The sequence below is a fragment of the Zonotrichia albicollis genome, chromosome 18 (assembly GCF_047830755.1).
Source record: "Zonotrichia albicollis isolate bZonAlb1 chromosome 18, bZonAlb1.hap1, whole genome shotgun sequence".
NCBI lineage: Eukaryota > Metazoa > Chordata > Aves > Passeriformes > Passerellidae > Zonotrichia > Zonotrichia albicollis.
In genome coordinates this window covers 498,915-520,366 of record NC_133836.1, presented here as the reverse complement: position 1 = coordinate 520,366, position 21,452 = coordinate 498,915, and the positions used below count along the sequence as shown (strand labels likewise).

Here is a 21,452-nt window from a genome sequence, read left to right as displayed (position 1 = left end):
CCCTGTTCTATATCAGCACCGTGCCCTCTGCGACGGGGAGGGACACCTCGGACACCTGCGGACAGACAGACAGACACTGTGAGCACCCTGTTCTGTATCAGCACTGTGCCCTCTGCGGCGGGGAGGGACACCTCGGACACCTGCGGACAGACAGACAGACAGACACTGTGAGCACCCTGTTCTATATCAGCACCGTGCCCTCTGCGACGGGGAGGGACACCTCGGACACCTGCGGACAGACAGACAGACAGACACTGTGAGCACCCTGTTACACATCAGCACCGTGCCCTCTGCGACGGGGAGGGACACCTCGGACACCTGCGGACAGACAGACAGACACCTGTTAGCACTGTGCCCTCTGCGGCGGGGAGGGACACCTCGGACACCTGCGGACAGACAGACAGACAGACACTGTGAGCACCCTGTTCTATATCAGCACTGTGCCCTCTGCGGCAGGGAGGGACACCTCAGACACCTGCGGACAGACAGACACACAGACACTGTGAGCACAGACACGTGTCAGCGCCTCCTAAGAACGTGGAGTCAGACTCATCATTCCTCCCTACATGGGGGGACCCAGGAAACACCCCACGTCCCTGGCGGCAGGACGCCAGCAGAGGTGACAGAGGTGACAGAAGTGGCAGAGGTGACAGGGGTGACAGAGTGACAGGGGGGACAGGGGGGACAAAGGTGACAGAGGCGACAGAGGGGACTCACCCGCTGCCCTTTGGCATAGACCGCGTAGCCTGTGACGGTGGCACCGTGGGACGTCCCCGTGGCTGACAGCGCTGGGGGCTTCCAGCACACCTGGAGGGTCCCTGGGGCGCTCCCTGCCCGCACACACACCTCCTGAGGCGGGGCTGGGGGACCTAGGAGAGATGGGGCTGGTCACACGGAGCTCAGGGCCGAGGGGCTGGCTGCACCTGGGGCTGCAGCACGTTCCACAGCTGGGACAGCACAGCTGGACTGCAGCACGTTCCACAGCTGGACTGCAGCACGTTCCCCAGCTGGACTGCAGCATGTTCCACAGCTGGGAATGCAGCATGTTCCACAGCTGGGACAGCACAGCTGGGGCTGCAAGCACGTTCCACAGCTGGGACAGCACAGCTGGGGCTGCAAGCACGTTCCACAGCTGGACTGCAGCATGTTCCACAGCTGGGGCTGCACAGCTGATGCTGCTGCACGTTCCACAGCTGGGGCTGCACAGCTGATGCTGCTGCACGTTCCACAGCTGGATACAGCACAGCTGGGCTTGGTCCTCCCTCTGCACCGAGTCAGAAACACACCCAGCACCTCTGAAGGCATTCAGTGTGTGTCAGTGTGACAGCACACCAAAGACCTCCTTAATGAACAGGCAGTGCCCTGTTATAAATAGCCCTACTTTGGCCAGAAAGCCAGAGTAAAAATATCACAGAGATTATTGGCTCATGAATTTTTCAAGCATCCTGTTGTGCTAATTGAAGCAGCCAGCCCTGAGCAGAGGCTGCTGCTGCAGCAGGGCTGGGCTGCAGCCACCTCTGCAGGGCACAACACAGAGCCTGCAGCTGAGACTGCTTCTCCCAGCACACCAAACACAACCAGATCTGTTCATCCACCAAAAAGGCTGAAAATCATTCAGCTGTGCTTGATACAGGTGCAAATATCACGCCAGACCCCTGGGAAACTGCCAGTGCATTTCACTGCTTTGCTGCCACTGAATTTCGTCCTCTAGTGGAGTGGAAATGAAACCACGGTCATGTTCAGGACAGCACAGGCACAACAGGAAGGTTTTGCTCATACCACCCCTGCATCTCTAAGGTATTTTTATCTTGCAAGTTGAGAGTATGCAAATTGACCTAATGCTATTCTTGGCCAAGACAGATTTTGGTTCAGGATTGAGTTTCAGCTTTCCTGGCCATCCTGTTTTAGTGCCAGCCAGCACTCCCAGTTCAGCAAGGCTGCTCAGCTTACAGAAAGAATGCATCTGATCTAACCCAGCATCTTGCCATGACAGTGACATTAATCTGCTCCTGCAGGAGAAGTCACCTTCCTTCCATCCTCCCTCAAGGAAACAATCCCCAGGGTGTCTGTCTCGACCTTCCCAGGCTGTGCAGAGACAGGTTTCATAAACTGCAGTGCCCCAGGCTCAGCACGGCTCCTATTTCCTCCCATCATTACATGGGAAATGATTCCTGGTGATTTTCTATGGCCTTGGTCATCAGCATAAATGTTTGCTTTGGAATTCTGCTATACTTTGCTCCTCATGGGGTTTTTTACATAAATTACTCCAAAAGCTGCAGCAGCCCCATTGGTCCCAATCCTGTGCTTATTTCTATCTTTAGATCTGAGTGCCCAAGAGACAGACACTTGTGTTTTTATGTGAGCAATTCCATTGCTTTGATGAGTCGAGATGAGTTCAACTGCATGACACTCTGTGATGGCAACTCCCATCACTGACTCCAAATCCATCCTTTCCTCTGCTCCAGTGACTCTGCAATCAGCCCCTGACCACTTCCCCAGCTGCTGCTGTGTCTCCTCTACACAGCAGTGAAGAGCTGGCCTGTTTCTCTAGAGGGGCTCCCAGTGGAAGGAAGCAGTGGGGAGGGTTTGGGAGCTTCACTGCTCCTCAGCTCTCAGAGAGAGCAGCTCTGTGCTGCTCAGCAGGCTCCACAGCCAGAGGGAGGGACAGCACGGCAAGTGCTTGGCCTGGAAAAACCTCACCCAAAGGCCTTTCCCAAAGAGCAAAGATGAGATGGGTTCAGGCCAGCACCCAGGCAGTGCCTCCCAGCTCCCAGGTGTGAAATGCCCTCTCCTCTCCTCTCCTCACCCAGGCCAGGGAGGGAGAGGGTGGATGAATTCCTGCCCCTGCTGGATCACACCCTGCAGGCACTGAGCAAACCCAGCTCAGGATGCTGCGGATGCTTCACCTGCCAGGGCCACTCGAGCCTGAGTGTCCCTCCAGAGGCACCCAGGGACTGAAATGCTGAATATCTGAGGGGTCTCCTACTTGGCCATGGTTAGATGCCCGTGGGTAGGTCATCTATAAGGAATCTATAAGGAAAGATACTCAGATTATTTCAGGTGCTGCCACACACCCCCAAAATTATGAGATTACTCTTCAAATTCACTGCTCTCTTTCTGCTGTAGTTTTCAACATTGCTTCAATGTACTTGAACGATGGCAAATGACTGACAACACTTACCAACACTCCTAATGCAAAAGCCAGGTGGGAAAAGGACTCAGACTTTCCAAAACACAACGAACCTGTTGGCTTTACAAGTTCAAGTTGCACAATGAGGTTGATTACACCTTCACACCCAAAATGCACTTACATCCCCTAAATGCTGTGTAGGTTAAAGTATTTTATCTAGTATTTTCAGAGAATTTCAACTGAAGAATTTTGGGGCAGGGAGAAAAATATCAAACCTGCTGGCAACGTAGAAAATTCCACAAAGGCTTCCTTTTTCTCTCGTTGCTCCAAGGGAAGCTGCCAGGGCATCTGGTGGGGCTTTGCCATGACCTTCACCTTGTAGGCCATATTGGGCTTCAAATTAAAAAAATGGTACTTGTAGCTAGCAGCCTTGACAATGTCAAACTCCTCCTCGTTGAGGAAGATGACGTGGCTGTAGTTGCTGTTGGTGGGCAGCCAGGAGAGCTCGGCAGAGATCTGGGTGATGTTGTCCACGCGCAGGTTGGAGGGGGCCACGATGACGTCCTTGCCCACCAGCAAGGTGCACTGCAGCTCGTCGGAGCTGCCCTTGCTGGTGATGCTCTGGATGGATATCCTGTAGGTGCAGGCGGAGGTGTTGAGCTTCTCTATCAGGGCTTTGGTCCTGCTGCCCAGGGCGATGTTCATCCGCACCTCCTTGTCCACCAGCACGTTGTAGCTGCTGACGGTGCCCCAGCCGGGCGGCACCAGCGGCGGCTCCCAGCCCACGATGACGCTCTTGGCCAGCTGCTTGATGAGGGTGATTCTGCGGGGGTAAGGCACAATGTCTTCTCCGATCTCGTCGATGTTGACGTCCAGGGTGCCCGCGCCGTTGCTGAGCGCGCTGCCGGGCTCCAGGGCCGCGGGCGGGCTGAGCTCCAGCTCTGCCTCCAGCGCGGCGCCCGCGCGGTTCAGCGCGTTCTGCTCCTCCACGCTCGACAGCCGCGCCTCGCTGTCCTGCACAAAGTCCACGAAGTTGGAGGGCACCAGCCCCCGCTGCCCGTCCAGAAGCTCTCCTGGAGGGAAAGAGCAGCGCCATTAGAAACCCTGAAGGGGAATCGCGGGTCTCTGCTGCTCACAGTGACCCCCAGATGTGTTAAAAAGTCCCTTTTCCCAGCCCGGCGCTCAAAGGTGTCTGAGCTCTTCATTTCTTGGTCTCAAGGTTGTTTATATTATCTCATCTCTAAAATCCCTTCTCCCGTTCAGCCGAGGTGTGCTCAGCAGGACAGTCCAGGCACTCTGCCCGCCCCCAGGGTGGTGTTACCTTTTATACTAAAAACTGCCTGTACAATACTTACAACTACTTCCCAATACCTACCACCTATGTTAGACAGTGAGCTTCTACTCTAAACCAACCTAAAAGTGCCAACATCACAGCAGAAGATGGAGGCCAAGAAGAAGGAGGAGAAAGGCTGGACATGCCCAAATTCCTCCATCTTACCCCCTGAACCCCCCATTCTAAAAACCCCAAGAATCTATTTTTTCACCCTGTGATAAATTCACTATCATTCTACTTAAACTGTCGTGGCTTGCAGATCTTCATATAAGGTTGGTAATTTGCTCCATGGGTCATAATCAAAGTCACAGGGGTCTTGGGCTCTGTGCCAGGGTCTCTGAGCCCCCTGGCAGGGGTTTGGGCAATCCAGGACAGAGGGATGTCCTGGGTATCCAACAGGAGAACAGCTTGTCCATGGCAGTGCCCTGAGAGTGGGCAGGACAGGGGGCAGGGGATGAGTGACAGGGCATAAACAACATCCCAGCTTGGGAGCAGAAAGGCTTATTAAGGGAAATACCAGAACTGCCAGTAAGCTTTTTTGTCAACTTCAATCTCGCCAGCAGGAAAAGCTGACACTATAAAATATTTTATAATTAGCTCTGCCTGCAAGGAGCGGCTTTGCTGGTGCAGAAACTCTTTTAATTAACACCGCGGCGATAAAGCCAAATTTAGCGACCGATTACGGAGCAGACGGAGGAGAGAATTTGGAGCGTGCTTGACAGAGGAGCAGCTTCCAATCTGCATGAATTATCAGGAATTCGGGGGTTCGGTAGAAGTACCTTCATAGAAGCCATCAAATTCCAATCTGCATGAACTATCAGGAATTCGGGGGTTTGGTAAGAAGTGCCTTCATAGAAGCTATCAGATTTCAATGTGCACGAATTATCAGGAATTCAGAGGTTCAATAAGAAGTACCTTCATAGAAGCCATCAGATTTCAATGTGCATGAATTATCAGGAATTCAGAGGTTCAATAAGAAGTACCTTCATAGAAGCCATCCTCGTCCATGTCCCCGTACACATAGAGGTACTTCCCTGCCGTGAGAGGCAGCTCGGCCTCGGGGTTCTCGTTGGGGCCATCGAAGGGGTTGTAGCTGTGGGGACAGGCACAGGGATGACTCAGTTGTGGGGGTCTTTTCCAGTCACTGTACTCAATTTTATGTTCCTTTTACACCAGTTCCCGCAAGATGCACTTAGACGCTTCTCACTCAGGGCTCTTGATAAACAGTGGCCAAATTATCTTTATTTTCTAGAGTGAATTAAAGCAAACTCTTTTCCAGTCACTGTATTCAATTTTCTGTTCTTTTCACACCACTTCATTAAACTTCTACAGAAGCAACGTAAAAGAAGACAAAACCAGTGAGCTACATCCAAGAGAAGCTTCTGAGAGACGAAAAGTACTTGTGAAGTACTTAAATCCATATCCATCCTGAAAGAAACTGCTAGCCACTGAAATTTTTATCATGACAGTCCCTCCTCATGCCTGAAATTTTAATGTGCAAAGTCACGGACACCAAACCTCCATTTGCCTGAGGAAGTAATTGAAAAGAAGAGATTGTGACTCCTCTCTAGAGCAGGAGGTGCCCATTTATTTAATCTGATTTACACACTGGAGGGATGCAGGGGGGTGGGAGAGCTCAGCCCCCTCCGCCAGCTGGGGCACAGGGACAGGCTCTGCTCTGCATATAATAATTCCATGCAATAATTCAGTGTATGGATGGGGGGAGCCAGAGCTGGGGCAGGCTCTGCTCTGCATGCACTAATTCCATGCAATAATTCAGTGTATGGATGGGGGGAGCCAGAGCTGGGGCAGGGTCTGCTCTGCATGTACTAATTCCATGCAATAATTCAGTGTATGGATGGGGGGAGCCAAAGCTGCTGGTGAATGTTCCAGCTGAGCGTGGGGTCTGTGAGGAGAGGGGGCTTTACCTGTAGCGGGCAATGCAAAGATGGACTTTCCCAGAATATCTCTGCTTTGAGGTATTGGAATTCTGATCATTATCCATCTGTGGGGGGAGGAGAAAAAAGACAATGTGGTTACAAAAAAAAAAAGAATGAACAGTTTTCCTGACAGGTGATATCAATCAGTGAACACACAATATCAGGGGAAAAAAGTTAAATTCTAGTATGGAGCACAACTGGTTCATTTTACCTAGAAGGGCAGAATCACTTAAAACAAATGCTGAATTTAGAACAGGAACAACCAGTGCCATTGCAGAGTATCACTGATTTATTGATTTATTGATTGATTGATTTCAGACATCCCAGCATTTTGTTTCATTTTTTAGATTTAATTCACACACCCTCCCTTGGGTCTGGGTATCTCTAAGGGGAATGGAGCTTAATTTCTGTGAGCTTGCATAAAGTGAGAGCGGATCACATAATTACACTGCAGAAGGCACAAAACGTTCAGCTCTGCAAAAGAGGGCTTGACGTTCTCAGCCAGAGATAACTCAAAATAATAGAAAAGAGGAATTAAATTTGACGTTTGCTTCTCCTGTTCCTGGCTGTTAGTTCTGCTTCCCTAAGTCTCCTTGCTAAGCTGCTTTTTCTGTGGCCTCTTCAAAAAGCAGAGAGTGTTTCTACTTTTCAATAATGCTGCTACACAAATATACACAAATATTCCCCCTGGACAATCCTCAGATATGTCCATGGAATTCCCACCACACAAAAATTCGAAAGGACTCACGTCTGAATCAAATCTGCATCTTGGGGTGCCAGCCCTGGACTTGGACAGGAAGGTGGGTTTGACAGACAGCTGCTCTGGTTTGTCCCCAGAGACCTGCAGGGGTCTGATGAACTCTGAGATCACACAGCGACTTCCAGAGGGGCTCTCGTGGCCTGCCAGGACACAGCACACACAGTCAGGGGTGCCAGCACAGCAGCAGGGCACTGCCCCAGCCTGGCACGGATCCCGGCAGGCTGTGCTGGGCACACTGCAGAGCAGGGCAGCCCTCAGCCTGCAGCTCCCAGACCTTTGAAATCAACACCACGGAACAAAACAACACACAAAGTGCAGGTATCCAGCTCCCAGAGTGTGGTACCCTGCTGAAATCAACACCATGGAATGAAACAACACACACAAAGTGCAGGCATCCAGCTCCCAGACCGGTACATTGCTGAAATCAACCACATGGAATAAAACAACGCATACAGTGCAGGTATCCAGCTCCCAGACTGGTACACTGACTGAAATCAACACCATGGAACAAAACAACGCACAAAGTGAAAGCATCCAGCTCCCAGACTGGGGTACCCTGCTGAAAGGAACACCATGGAACAAAACAACACACAAAGTGGAGGCATCTCCATCCAGAGAGCCCAGAGGTGAAGTCTCCCCAGTGCAATAACGCACCTCTGTCCCTGGTGTGCCTGGGGAGGCTGAGGGACGCTGTAACACACCCAGCACTGCAGAGTTCCTGTGTTTCTCTGGGGACTCTGTCCTCACCTGGCAATCAGAAGCCAGCCATGCATTTCTCTTCTCAGAAAGAGACTGGAATGCTAAGGATGCAGCTGGCAGGATTTCATTTTGCAATGGAGCTGTTGGGTTCTGGCAGGCAGGGAGTGCCAGCAGCACCTGCCTGGTGTTTCCTGGGGGCTCCTCACTGACACCAAAGCACTCTGATCTGATCCCAGGCCATCCCTGCAGCTCCCAAAACACGGAAACTCAGACTGTGCAGAAGGAAACATCCCCAGAAATCCTTCTGGAATATTTTACTGTGCTTTTTAAAAAGAGGAAAGGCAAATAGAGATTATACTGCACACGGAGAGCCTCACAAGAGGCTGAACTCTCTTCTCTCCTGCTGCCTCAGGTGGAAACCAGAGGTGAGAGCAGCCAAAGGAACAACACAGCCCAGGCTGGCAGGGAGGCCAATAAAGCTGATAAAAGCCACTGGCACATTTTCCCTTTGCTGGCTGAGTCCCCAGAGCAGGAACTGTGACTGAGCTGGGTTTGAGCAGGAGCTGCAGCAGGGCACAGGGAGCTGCTGTGACAGCTCACATGTGCACCCTGCCTCTCATTAACACAACGAGCCCGTGCTCTAATTACCCAGCCCCTGAGCATGTGTAGGGTCAGCATTTCCTCTCCTGCTCTGCCACAAGTCTGGGCAGCCACGTTTTGCTGCTGGATTTCCAGATTCCCAGTCCAGGTCAGCAGGAATTACCAGAGGAACCTCTTTGTTCTCACTGCCGAGGAGAAAAAGCTCCAGGAATGCCATCAGAAGGGTTTCTGCTGTGCTCATCAGCCCAATATGATTAATTTTCTCTGCATCACTGTAATCTACAGCAGGCCAGCTCCAGCACATTGACAGCAGGGAAATACACAACTCACCACACAAAAGATTAATTACAAGCAGCCCCACTTATGGCAATCCCCAGGCTGGAAAAGGGCACGTTTGTCATTCTTGGAACCTTCCTCACGTCTACAACAGGGAAGTCCTCCCTGTTCAGGAGCCTTTAGCCAATTCAGCTCCTTCTGTTTGCTGTTAATGTGTTTGCCATCCCAGCCTGCCCGTGCCAAGCCATAAATAATTGGGCCAACTGTGATTATTCACTCACAGGGAGCCTCTGGCTGGTCTCAGACCTCCTGCACCCTGCAGGCTCTGTTTGCAGATTGCTGGCCCTAGGTATAGAATGTGGAGGAAGGGTCTAGGGAGATCTAATTTAAATGTTTCAGGAGAATGAAATCTGTCCATGCTTGCATTACAGTTAGACTCTCCATTTTATTTACTGCAGTTGCTTATTCCATATGGACTACCTAAATTATCTAGAAAGACCATTTAAACGAGCCTCTTAACTGATGAATAATAAATCTTAAGGCTTCTATATCTGATTGTGACATTATTGTAGGTTTAAAGTGAACTTTTTATGCTCTAATCCATCCTGGCTGGGTTTATTTCATTTCCTGATACATTCAGACATCACCAATTAAGGCAAAGCAGCTGGTCATAAACTGATCTCATTTCCATCATTTGCTTTGCTTTAAAGCTCTCCCTGTGTTCCCTCTTGTGTTCTTTCTTCCCCACACATAATAAAAATAATTCCACTTCTGGTTTGGAGGACTTGCTGTACTCTGCCATCATTCCTGAGAGAGGGCTGATTTCAGCAATCAGAAATCCTGCCCCCGGCTCAAACACGAGTTTATTGTTATCAATAAAGTGCATCCACAGGGAGGATCAGTGGTGTCCAGGCAGGTCTGATGGTCAGACACAAGGGCTGCAGGCCCTGGGTTCCAAATGCCACAAAAATCCATGGCTTTGGAGAGAGGGTTCAGGGAGGAAAGCCCTGGACTGCCCTGGGTGCAGAGCCGGCTGTGCTTGCTGAGGTTTCACTCAGGGGTTACTGGGACAGCCCAGGTTGGCACCTTTGGAAGCTTTTAAAAAGGTTTTCCATTAGCATAAGAATAAGAATAAATTAGCTTGGAGAGTTTGACTGAGCCCTAAAAGATGTTCAGCTGATTTCCATTTTTCATTAAATCAATCTCATTGATGCAGGCTGGACCTCCCTGCTGCCTGAAGGACAGCTCAATACCTAATTACCTTTCCTTTTAAATTAATTGTTGTGTGACTCACAACACACAGTTGGAATAAGACACAGTTAAACCTGTGATTCACATGGAATAACACACAATTTAACCTGTGATTGACATGGAATAACACATGATTTAACCTGTGATTCACATGGAATAGCACACGATTCAACCTGTGATTGACATGGAATAGCACACAATATAACGTGTAATTCACATGGAATAACACACTATTTAACCTGTGATTGACATGGAATAGCACACAGTCCAATGTGTGATTGATTCACATGGAATAGCACACAATCTAACCAGTGATTCACATGGAATAACACAATATAACGTGTGATTGACATGGAATTACACACACTGTAATGTGTGATTCACATGGTATAAAACACAATCTAACATGTGACTGATACGGAACAACACAATATAACGTGTGATTGACACGGAAGCTGTTTTTAGGTGTCCTCAGGTAACTCCTGCCTGGCCTTTGTCCCTTCCTATGAATAATGGATGGTTTACAAAGCTCTGCACCGGGAGCTGTTGCCTCTGGCAACAGGAGATGGCCTGGTGAAAGTTCAGCACAGATCCTGGGTAAACACTCACTGTGGGCTCTGCTGGGGACTGCAAGTCTGAGAACATCAATACAAATATATATATATATATTTTTGTATTATTACTTTATGTTCTCCATTTCTCTTGAGACTATTTTTTCTTTTTGGGAAGTTTTACTTTCAAATTTTTATGGCTCTGTCTGTCTGTCTGTCTGTCCATCCCAGGGCTCTGTCTGTCTGTCCATCCCAGGGCTCTGTCTGTCTATCCCAGGGCTCTGTCTGTCTGTCTGTCCCAGGGGTGTCTGTCCCTCCCAGGCCCTTACCTTTGCCAATGGAGGTGGCGATGCCGTTCATCAGCTGTGCCAGGGCTCTGCCTGTCTGTCTGTCTGTCTGTCCATCCCAGGGCTCTGTCTGTCTGTCTGTCCGTCCCAGGGGTGTCTGTCCCACCCAGGCCCTCACCTTTTCCGATGGAGGTGGCGATGCCGTTCATCAGCTGTGCCAGGGCTTTCCCGGGGGGCCCCGGCGGGGCCAGCGAGGAGGAGGAGGAGGAGGAGGAGGTGCCCAGGAGCTCGATGGTGCCCGCCTGCTGCCGGAACCGCTCCAGCTCCCGCGACAGCAGCTTAAACTGCTCGCTCTGCGTCCGGCATTTCTGCTCCAGCTCCCGCACCTTGGCCTGCGGGCACGGAGGGACGGGGCTCAGGCTGGGCGGGACCGGGACACCGACAGGGACAGGGGAGACACGGGACTGGGGACACACAGCCCCCAGGGTGGGGATTTGGGGCACAGAGCCCCCCAGGGTGGGGACTGGGATGGAGATTTGGGATACAGAGTCCCCAGTGTAGGGATTTGGGACACACAGCCCCCCAGGGTGGGGATTTGGGACACACAGGCCCCCAGGGTGGGGACTGGGATGGGGATTCAGGACAGACACCCTCCCAGCCAACACAGAGCCCCCCAGGATAGGCATTGGGGATGAGGATTTGGCATACACAGCCCCCCAGGATGGGGATTTGGGATGAACAGCCCTCAAGGATGGGGATTGGGATGGGGATTTGGGATACAGAGTCCCCTAGTGTGGGGATTTGGGATACAGAGTCCCCCAGGATGGGGATTTGGGATGAATAGCCCCCCCCCCGCCTGAGGATTTGGGATATACAGCCCCCCAGGATGGGGATTTGGAATGGGGATTTGGCACACACAGCCCCCCAGGATGAGGATACAGGACAGGGATTTGGGATGAACAGCCCCCAGAGCCTGGGGATTTGGGGCACACAGCCCCCAGGATGGGGACTGGGGATGGGACTTTGGGGCACACAGCCCCCCAGCTCTGGGGTCCCTCCCTGGCTGGGGGCAGGGATCAAGGGCATGGGGGGCTCGGGGGTGATTCCCTGTGGGACCAAGGGCATGGGGGGCTCTGGGGGGGTCTCCAGGTCTGACTCCAACCATCCCAAGAGCAGCGAAGGCACTGCAGCAGGGAAGCCCCGTTATGCAGACCTGCTCACTCACACACCAGCTAAATGAAAGCTATAATCATGTGTCCATGCTGTGCTCTGTGGTGAGCAAACATCACCTTCGTGCATTAAACCCCTCTGGTGCTTAGCTCAGCAGCTGTGCTAACACAGCAAGTCTGGATAGCAATTAAACTCCTTCAGCTGAACTGAGAGCTTGGGCTTTCTAAAGGAAAAAACATTCTCTGTTCGTGTAAAAAAACCTGTATATTTTATATATCAAAAAAACAACCTGTATTACACAGCACCTATAAAGAGATCCTGGCTGAAGGAAAATGCTGACAGCACCCAGAAGGACCCAAAAATCCAAATGTTCTACTATACGCGGTGGCTCTGTTCTTTTTCTTCTAACAAGTACTTTTTAAAATTTAGAGTCAATTTTAAAGATATCATTTCCTTGCATTCATAACACACAAATTAATTTATTTCTGCAAAAGAAATCTCAGGGTGTCCACCTGACTGATTACGAAACCAAGAACAGCAAGAGTCAGACACTGTGGGAGTTTTACACAAACATGCAATGCTTGGGGTTTTTGTCTTTCATTTTTTTGCTGTGGTTTTGAGCAAAGAACAGTCTGAATTCAGACAAAATCCACAAGGCAAAGAACAGTCTGAATTCAGATCAGCCTTGGGTGCAAATATCACCTAAACCAGTCCCTGTATTAGCAAAGAACAGTCTTAATTCAGATCAGCCTCAGGTGCAAATATCACCTAAAAGAGTCCCTGCATTAGCAAGGAACAGTCTGAATTCAGACAAACTCCACAAGGCAAAGGACAGTCTGAATTCAGTCAAACTCCACAATGCAAAGGACAGTCTGAATTCCACAAGGCAAGGAACAGTCTGAATTCAGGCAAACTCCACAAGGTCACAGCCCTGAGGAAAGCACCAAGCCATTGCTGCTGGCATGCTGGTGAGGAACTGGCTGCAAACCAGGCTGAGCTCTGGTTAACCATGCCCAGGCTCGTTCCCTGTGCAAACAGGACCCTGATTTGCATGGTTTGGTGCCAGGCAATAATGCAAAGCATGCTTGCACAGCAGTGAGTGCACACTCCATGCACGGGCAGGCAGGGCTCTGGTCCCATTGCCAGGGAGCAGCGCAGGGCCAGGACAGGGAGAGGAGAATGGGGCCCTGAAATACCTGCATGCTGTCCAGGGTGCTCTGGGTGAAGGGCAAAGCAACAAATCCCAAACACGACACAGTGAACAAAGAGATGTGAAATAAGCAAAGAAATAAAAACAGTTCTGGGTAATTTTTTTTACATTTCAAAGCAGTCTCAAACAGCTGCACGTGTAAAAACATGCACCAACACAAACAGCGCTCCAGAAATCAACACTGCTGCTGATCTGACACTGCACACAAAATAAAATGATCTGAAACTGCAACAGGCACACGAAATAAAATAATCTGAAACTCCAAAAGGCACACAGAATAAAATGCTAACAAATAACGTGCTGGTGGCAATAAAAAGCAAAATTTGGAAAAAGCTTTGGAAATCTTGTTGGGGTTATGCAAATCAGAGGTTGCAGACAAATCAGCTAAATCAGAATTGTGCTCAGCTTGAGGGGGTAAATAATCTCCTGCTTGTCTTGTTTCTGTTTCCCTGTATCAAACACTTTGCATCAGGCATTAAATAAAAACTTCAGCTTACAGTCTGGAAGCTAATAATCTAAACGATGCTAATGAAAGTCTATGAGTAAAACACACCCTGTGGGAATATCAACTTTTATAGATAATAATAAACAATTGCTTTAATTTATTTTTTTTAAAGTTGATCAATGCACGAGGAAAAATCCACCTTTCACTGAGGCAGGGCCAGCAAGTACATACAGAAATTCTGTGGGAAGGTAAGACTGGAAATTGCCTTTAGATAACAGCAAATTTCTAAATAAAATATTGCACGTGCACGTGCTATTGTGTATCATATTTTTATGTCTATCATATGTTTTATTGTCTATGATATTTTTGCACGTTCTTTAGGATATGTACATTGGCACTTAAAACCATTCCATGCCTTTTCCTCAGGCAGAAAATGAAGTGTTCTCTCTCCACCTCACCCTTTGAAGGTTTCTGAAGTATCTCAATTCTTTCATCAGGTTTGCAGTTTCTGCTCCTTTGACACGTTGCTTTATGTTTATTAGACAGTATTTAATTAGGAACCCTAGGTAACTGATTGGTATTTGCTGCTGTACTTCCAGCCTAATAAATCAAAGTTCTCATCATTAATCACTCCCTTTAATAGTATTTTACAAAAAATGGTACCAAAAGAGAAACATACATCACTTCCAACAGCTCAGCTTAATGCCCTCCTAACTGAATTATAAATCTTATAATTATAAGGATGCAATTATAACAGAAGAGAAAAAACCCCTCTTTGCCTACATATTCCCTGAAATGCTCACAGCGATGATTCTGTAAATTGCCCTGCTCAGAAGGGAGCTGGGCAAGGCAGGGCAGCCCAGGGGATCTTACCTCTAACAACTGAACTGCTCCTTCATGTTCCTTCTTGGCTTCAACCTGAGCCTGGGCGGCAGCAGAGGAAACAGGAGCAGAGAGGGACAAGGAGGAGGAAGGAGAAGCAGTGAGTCACCGTGAGCACCCAGCGCCAGCCGGGCCGTGCCCAGCAGCGGGCGCTGTGCCAGCCCTGGCGGGCACCCCAGGGTGGCAGTGATGACTTTGGGGGGCTGGCTCTCAGGGCAGGGGGGTCTGCTGAGCTGGAGCAGCACCACACACAGGGTGCCTGGGCACTCCCAAACCCAGAAACCCAAACCCACAGACCAAAATCACACACCAAAGCCATGGACCAAAACCCACAAACCCAAACCCACAGACTGAAACTACAGGCCAAAACCCACAACCCCAAACCCACAAACCCAAACCCACAGATCCAAACTCACAAACCCAAACCCACAACTCCAAACCCTCAAACCCAAATCCACAGACCAAAACTGCAGACCAAAACCATAAACCCAAATCCACAACTCCAACTCCACAAATCCAAATCCACAGACCAAAACTACAGACCAAAACCACAAAGCCAAACCCTCAAACCCAAACCCACAGTCCCAAACCACAGCCCAGCCCCACAGGCCCCTGCCCTGCCCTGTGCACCCAGCAGTGACTCTGGTGACAAGGACACGGTGCCAGCAGTGCCAGCAGTGACTCTGGTGACAGGGGACACAGTGCCAGCAGTGCCAGCGAGCCTGGAGCATCCCTCAGGTCACATTTAATAAAACCTGCCCAGAGCTCTGGTACATGAGGACACAGACTCCATCAATGGCTATCACTCCTCAACATCAGACTGTCTTTATTAAAGTGTGCTTCTAGAAAAAGGCAGAGTCCCCATCAACACAAACAATATTGTGTTCTTCCCTCTGGGCTGAGAAATCTGATCAGTCTGAGCAGGTATTAAAAACAGAATGAGCTTTTGTTTCCATTCAGGATGTGCAGCAGAGGCTGCAGCAGGGCTGGCTCTGCTCTGAGGTGCAGGTGGGTGGCTCATCGGCCCTTACAAGGTACCCAGGTGTGCTGAGAAATGCCATCCTGTCACTGCCCAGCTTCCCAATGCCCTCTGGAAACACTTCTTACAGTAAAGACAACTCCAATAAAAAAACCCAAAACACCAAACCAAACCAAAACAACCAAAACCAAAAGGGAAGGAAGAATTTAACACACTGGGTCCATTGGGAGGCCAGCCCTGGGTGAAATGTGAGCCAGCAGCCCCTGTTCAAGCTGGCACTGATGTGTTTTAGCTCCTTAGATAACAGATTTATTTAAAATATTTATCTTGAGCTTGTTGCACTGTGTGGAACACAGATCCAGCCCAACCTGGGCTGTGCCTGGTCCCTGTCACAGAACTCAGATTTGTGCTGCCAGCCCAAAGCAGGATTTATGAGGAGAATGTAACAAAAATCACCAAGAAATGCTCTATCTTCCTTTGATTTCTTTCCTTTGCCAGGGAATTTAAGTCCAAATGTATGAGGCAGTTCTAATAATAACAGCTGAATATAGCTGGAAATGGCATTTTGCAGTGTGCCTAAGTGCACTTATTGAGAAAGACTAAAAGAAAATTAACTGGAAAATTTCATTTGGTCAACTACAGCATTCTATTTCAAGGACTATATTAGATACATCTTTTATTCTGCTGAGAAGGTTCCTCCTTGCCAATTCTCTACCAAATTATCATTAGCAGCATTATTTGTGTTTTAATCTAGTCCAGCAATTGGGAGAATCAACATTAGCACTGAGACAATTGCTGCTTTAAGTGACTTTGGCAAGACTGAAACTCAACATCATGGTTTTTGTATTATAATGAATACTGAGAAATTGCAGTGTGGGGAAAAAAAAAAAAAAGTCTTGAAGTGATTTGTGAATTGGAGAATGCCCTTGAAGTGAGGTGTTTAAGGAACTGTTCAGTTTCTGTGCAGGGCACACGTTCCTGAAAAGGAAGGTAACTGTGATGGGTCAGGACCTTGACAAGACTTTCTTCTTCCTAATTTACTGGGGAAAAGTAGCAAGAACTGCATGTCTGGGAGAGGAGGCCAAAGAAACCCCACCAACCATGGGTGTGTCAGTGAGAGCATCCACAGCATGCTGGAAATGGCACAGACCTCGGGTTCTGAGTGTCAGGAAATGAGGATTGGGCTCCTTGGTGGCATTTAAGGAATGCACAAGTGTTACCCAGCCAAACACGCAGGGGAGCAATGGAAATGGAAAGGAAACCCAGGGGAATGTGGCAGTGGCACTCCTGTCCCCATGGGGAACAGAGAAGCCCAGACACAGTGGGGCAGGCTACAGGAGCATTTATCAGCCCTGGAGCACAGAGACCCTCCTGTTCCAGGGCCTGGAACCCCCAGGGCACAGAGGAGAGCATCTGGCTGGAGTCCCTTCACGTTCCTCTGTCCTGCAATCTCCTGCCTGTCCCTGTCCCCAGGTACCTTCTGCAGGAGCTCCATTCCTGCCTGTCTCTGTCCCCATCCCATCCCATCCCATCCCATCCCATCCCATCCCATCCCATCCCATCCCCATCCCCATTCCAGGTACCTTCTGCAGCAGCTCGATCTCCTGCCTGTCCCCATCCCTGTCCCTGTCCCATCCCCATCCCATCCCATCCCATCCCCATCCCCATCCCTGTCCATCCCATCCCAGTACCTTCTGCAGCAGCTCGATCTCCTGCTGTTTGGCGTTGAGGACAGCCAGTGCTTGCTCATGCTCCAGCTCCAGCTGTTGCCGCCGCTCCGCAGCCTCTCGCATGTGCTGGGAGGAGGAGGAGGAGGAGGGGACAGCCTTCAGGGACAGCCCTCAGGGACAGCCCTTGGGGACAGCTCACAGGGGACAGCCTTCAGGGACAGCCCTCAGGGACAGCCCTCAGGGACAGCCCCGGCCGCAGCTGCCAGGCCAGGGATGCCCTGCTGCCCACACACACCTGCCTGGCACCTGAGAGGCAGCAGGAAACCAGGGGCACTGGGGTTTGGTCAGGGCTTCAGCCAAAGGGATCTCAGGCAGGTGGACATCAGCCCTGCCAGGACCCAAATCCATGACATGCTATGCTCTGACACTGCCAGGACCCAGGCTGTGACACTGCCAGGACCCAAATCCACGACACTGCCATGCTCTGACACTGCCATCTCTATTCCTTCATCAGACTCTACATTTAAAAATCTTTCTGCTAAGCATCCACATCTGTGAGACTTTCTTGTCAAACTTTCATCCTCCCAACACCACACAGAGCTCCCAGAAGCTGTGAGGAGTGCTGGATGCTAGCAAATCACAGCAGTGTGAGCAAGGCTCCTGGAGGAGCACAGGCTGCAGTGTCAGGACACCCTCTGCAGATAGAAATCTTTTCATTACAGGTTAATATTACTCCCCAGCATCCCTGGAGCTTTCAAACACCCTCATATTAAATGGGAGCTAAGAGAGATCTCTTACTAGATTCTGATCTCTTCCCTGGTGAACCTGGTATTAAAGATTTTTATTTTCCAAATTACATGCTATTCCCACAATAGTGTCTGAGCAGAGGCACAATGCCTTATCTGCAGCACTGAGTTATTGCACACAAACCTGGGAGACATCAGCACTTGGGAAAACAAATGCATGGAGAAAATGGGCAAGAACAGCCCAGAATATCTCTTACTGTCAACAGGAGAGAGTTTTATCAAGCTACAACTCACTTTATAAGTTTTTGGAGCAATCCCACAAAGCAAAAGCACATTGACAGTAGTTCTATCCAACCACTATAAGCACATGTACCTTTGGTTAAACAATGCTTGCTTATTTCAAATACAATACCTGCTTGTAAACCTTAAACACAATGCACAAAGCTCCATTATTAAGCTTAGAACTTCCTAATATCTTGCTAGATAAACTTTTCTGCAGCTTAGGGAGTTATTCAGACAAGCGTTAATACACAGACCATTGTTCTATTTGTCCTCGCTTTTCTACTTTCTAAATAAATTTCCGCAGACCAATCTCATGGCTGCTGCTTAGCTCCAGCCACAGTTCTGCTGTCTCTGAGGCCTTTTGCAGCTTTCCCAAACGCTCTGATTTAGTGGATTGCCCCAAGGGCTCTCTCTGTTTGAGACCCCATCAGTGCCTGGGGCTCCCATTGGCACCCTGCCCCAAGCTGAGAGGGGTTTCAGTGCCTGGGTGGGCAGGGCTGAGCACCAGGGACCGTGGGCAGCAGGGGAGGATCACTGATGGCATTGGGGTTATACCCACCTTCAGGACCTGCTCTAGGTTCTCCAGCTTGGCTTGGAGCTGGTGTTTTCCCCCCACAGCCAAATCTCGTCCTCTGGTCACTCTGAGCAGGGTTTCCCGAAGGTGGGCATAGTCTGATTGTACCTGGGAAATAAAATGGGGTTATTGCCAGACTGCAGGGAATTATTGATAAACAAACAGGGTCATTACCAGACTGCAGGGAATTATTGTCAAACTGCAGTGAAGTTATTGCCAAACTGCAGGGAATTATTGATAAACAAACAGGGTCACTGCCAGACTGCAGTGAGTTATTGCCGAAAAAACCAGGGTTATTGCCAAACTGCAGTGAAGTTATTGCCAAAACAAACAGGGTCATTGCCAGGCTGCAGGGAATTATTGCCAGAACAAAAAGGGTCATTGCCAAACTGCAGGGGCACACCTGGGCACAGCTGTGCGTTACCTGGCCGTGCTGCAGCACTCGGGGGCACACCTGGCACAGCTGTGCATTACCTGGCCGTGCTGCAGTGCTCAGGGGCACACCTGGCACACCTGGCACAGCTGTGCATTACCTGGCCGTGCTGCAGTGCTCAGGGGCACACCTGGGCACAGCTGGGCACAGCTGTGCATTACCTGGCCATGCTACAGTGCTCGGGGGCACACCTGGCACACCTGGGCACAGCTGGCACACCTGTGCATTACCTGGCCGTGCTGCAGCGCTCGGGGGCACACGCTGGCATGCTGCAGGCTCAGACAGTTCTCCTCCCGCCCAGCATCCTTCAGCTCCTGCTCCTGGAACAGAAACAAAGCGTGTCACACCCTCAGCTCCGTGTCACACCCTTGTGTCACACCCTCAGTCCGTGTCACAGCCCCAGGATTTCCATTGAAACCCCTGCAGTAAGGAGAGGATGCATTTGTGTATCCCCAGTGTGTTTGGAAGTGACAGATAAATGTCAGCTTGAAATATTTATATTGCTTGCTCAGAAGAGAAAAAAGCATTAAAGGACAAAGAATGAGTGACTCAAAGGCTCTGGAGCAATAACAGGTGGCAAAAGCCAGAAACTGAGCCAAAGTCTTTAAATTGCAGCCAAGTTCCCTCCCTGGGCTGTGCCTTCTGGAGGTGATCCAGGTCACAGTCACTGTCAGGGCAGGAATTCCACAGCGTGGGCTCCAGGGTGCTCCCTGAGGGGTGTGAGAGCAGCCGGGAACCCTGAGCCCAGCAGGGGCTGGGGGCTGGCCCTGAGAACCTGCCTGGAGGGGCTGGGGTCGGCCCTGAGCCCTGGAGGGGCTGGGACCAGCCCTGGGCACTGCCTGGGGACACTGGCACCTGCCTGGGGACACTGGCACCTGCTCAGGGGGTGCTGGCACCTGCCTGGGGGTGCTGCTTGCCTCCAGCCCTGCCGTGGGTGCCAGGGATTCTCCACTCCTGCCCTCCCCACTCCCAGCTCAGTAACTCTCCCAAATTCTGACGGGGACAGGCAAACAGGCACCGCTCTGTGACTGCCTGCACCCGAGAGGAAATGCTGTGGGATCTCACGCTCATTCTGGAGCTGGCATGATGGAGACTGCCAGTCTGAAAAACAGACCTGTGGAGAGCATTGCCACGCACCCTTCCCTCATCCTTCCTTGTCTTTATGGAAATAGCTTTGACTCCTTAATAGAAATGTAACGGGAGTTTTTCTCCGTGGTGCCCCCCGTCCCCGTTTGCTCCCTGCACAGAACAATTCCGACAGTGTGACTGTGCTTGAGCAGCAGCAGCAGCATCTCTGCTGCCCTGGCCAAGCACCCACTGCAGTGCTGGCACACGGGCAGGGTGCACGTTGGAACTCATCAGGACAGGATGGAGGCAAATGCTGACCAAAGGGAGCAGCCTGGAGTGCAAAGGAAACAGTGCTTGGTGCTTCCAGAGGAGCTGCAGAGCCCCGGCACGGGGTTTCAGTGATCAGCTGCACTCTGGCACCCCCTTTCCCATGAGGTTGCTGCACTGTGCTCACTAAAAACAGGAGAAAAACAGGAGGGAAAAGGCAGAGAAAAAAAGGAGAAAAAGCAGAGGAAAAAAAGAGAAAAAAAGGAGGAAAAAAGGGAGAAAAAGAAGATAAAAAAAGAAGAAAAAGCAGAGGAAAAAAAAAGAGAAAAAGCAGAGAAAAAAAGGAGAAAAAGCAGAGAAAAAAAAGAGAAAAAGCAGAGAAAAAAAGGAGAAAAAGCAGAGAAAAAAAGGAGAAAAAGCAGAGCTGTTGCTGCCCAGGCTGTGCCACACTCCTGTCCGTCTGTCTGACACCTGTCTGTCCCCTCCTGTCTGTCTGTCACTGCCCAGGCTCTGCCACCCTCCTGTCTGTCCGTCTGTCTGTCTGTCCCCTCCTGTCCCAGCCAGGGGACAGAGCTGCGCAGCCCTGCCTGCCACAGCCCCCACACGCAGCAAGTTCACTCACAATAAACGACATTTCATGGAAAGCCATTGCAGACAATGAGAAATAAACAAGATAGCCTTACTGGTTTTAGGTGTTTTACTATTTCCATTTGATGCTTCCTCTCAACTGCCATGGTGAAGCACATGTTAGCAAACAGCACAGGAAAGCAGCTGGACATTTTCTGAGGTTAAAAACTAATGAATTCCTGCAGACAAACTAACAATGTGAGTGTTTCCACTCCCACCCTGAAGGTAAAGGAAGAGCTGCTCAGAAACACTTGCATTTTAAATAAAATCAC

The 21,452-nt window shown here is 50.2% G+C and overlaps 1 protein-coding gene across 17 annotated transcripts in view; it reads right to left on the bottom strand.

Annotated features, from left to right (window-relative positions):
* RIMBP2 (RIMS binding protein 2) overlaps nucleotides 1-21,452 on the bottom strand; it is a 70,055-nt gene that overhangs the window by 15,707 nt on the left and 32,896 nt on the right. For 13 of the 17 annotated variants that reach the window (XR_012583116.1, XM_074554573.1, XM_074554575.1 and 10 more), the window contains 10 exons: nucleotides 19,449-19,538; nucleotides 18,771-18,893; nucleotides 17,205-17,309; nucleotides 14,526-14,576; nucleotides 11,006-11,219; nucleotides 7,152-7,303; nucleotides 6,392-6,468; nucleotides 5,447-5,556; nucleotides 3,406-4,203; nucleotides 718-869 (listed from right to left, as the gene is read on the bottom strand). Coding sequence is in view for 16 of the 17 variants with exons in the window: in XM_074554573.1 (XP_074410674.1) it covers nucleotides 718-869; nucleotides 3,406-4,203; nucleotides 5,447-5,556; nucleotides 6,392-6,468; nucleotides 7,152-7,303; nucleotides 11,006-11,219; nucleotides 14,526-14,576; nucleotides 17,205-17,306 (1,656 nt within the window). In the remaining variant the exon portion in view is untranslated. Of the gene's footprint in view, nucleotides 1-717; nucleotides 870-3,405; nucleotides 4,204-5,446; nucleotides 5,557-6,391; nucleotides 6,469-7,151; nucleotides 7,304-11,005; nucleotides 11,220-14,525; nucleotides 14,577-17,204; nucleotides 17,310-18,770; nucleotides 18,894-19,209; nucleotides 19,240-19,259; nucleotides 19,290-19,318; nucleotides 19,349-19,448; nucleotides 19,539-21,452 lie in introns of those variants that run through there. The other 4 variants (XM_074554567.1, XM_074554571.1, XM_074554568.1 and 1 more) reach the window with 3 other exon arrangements.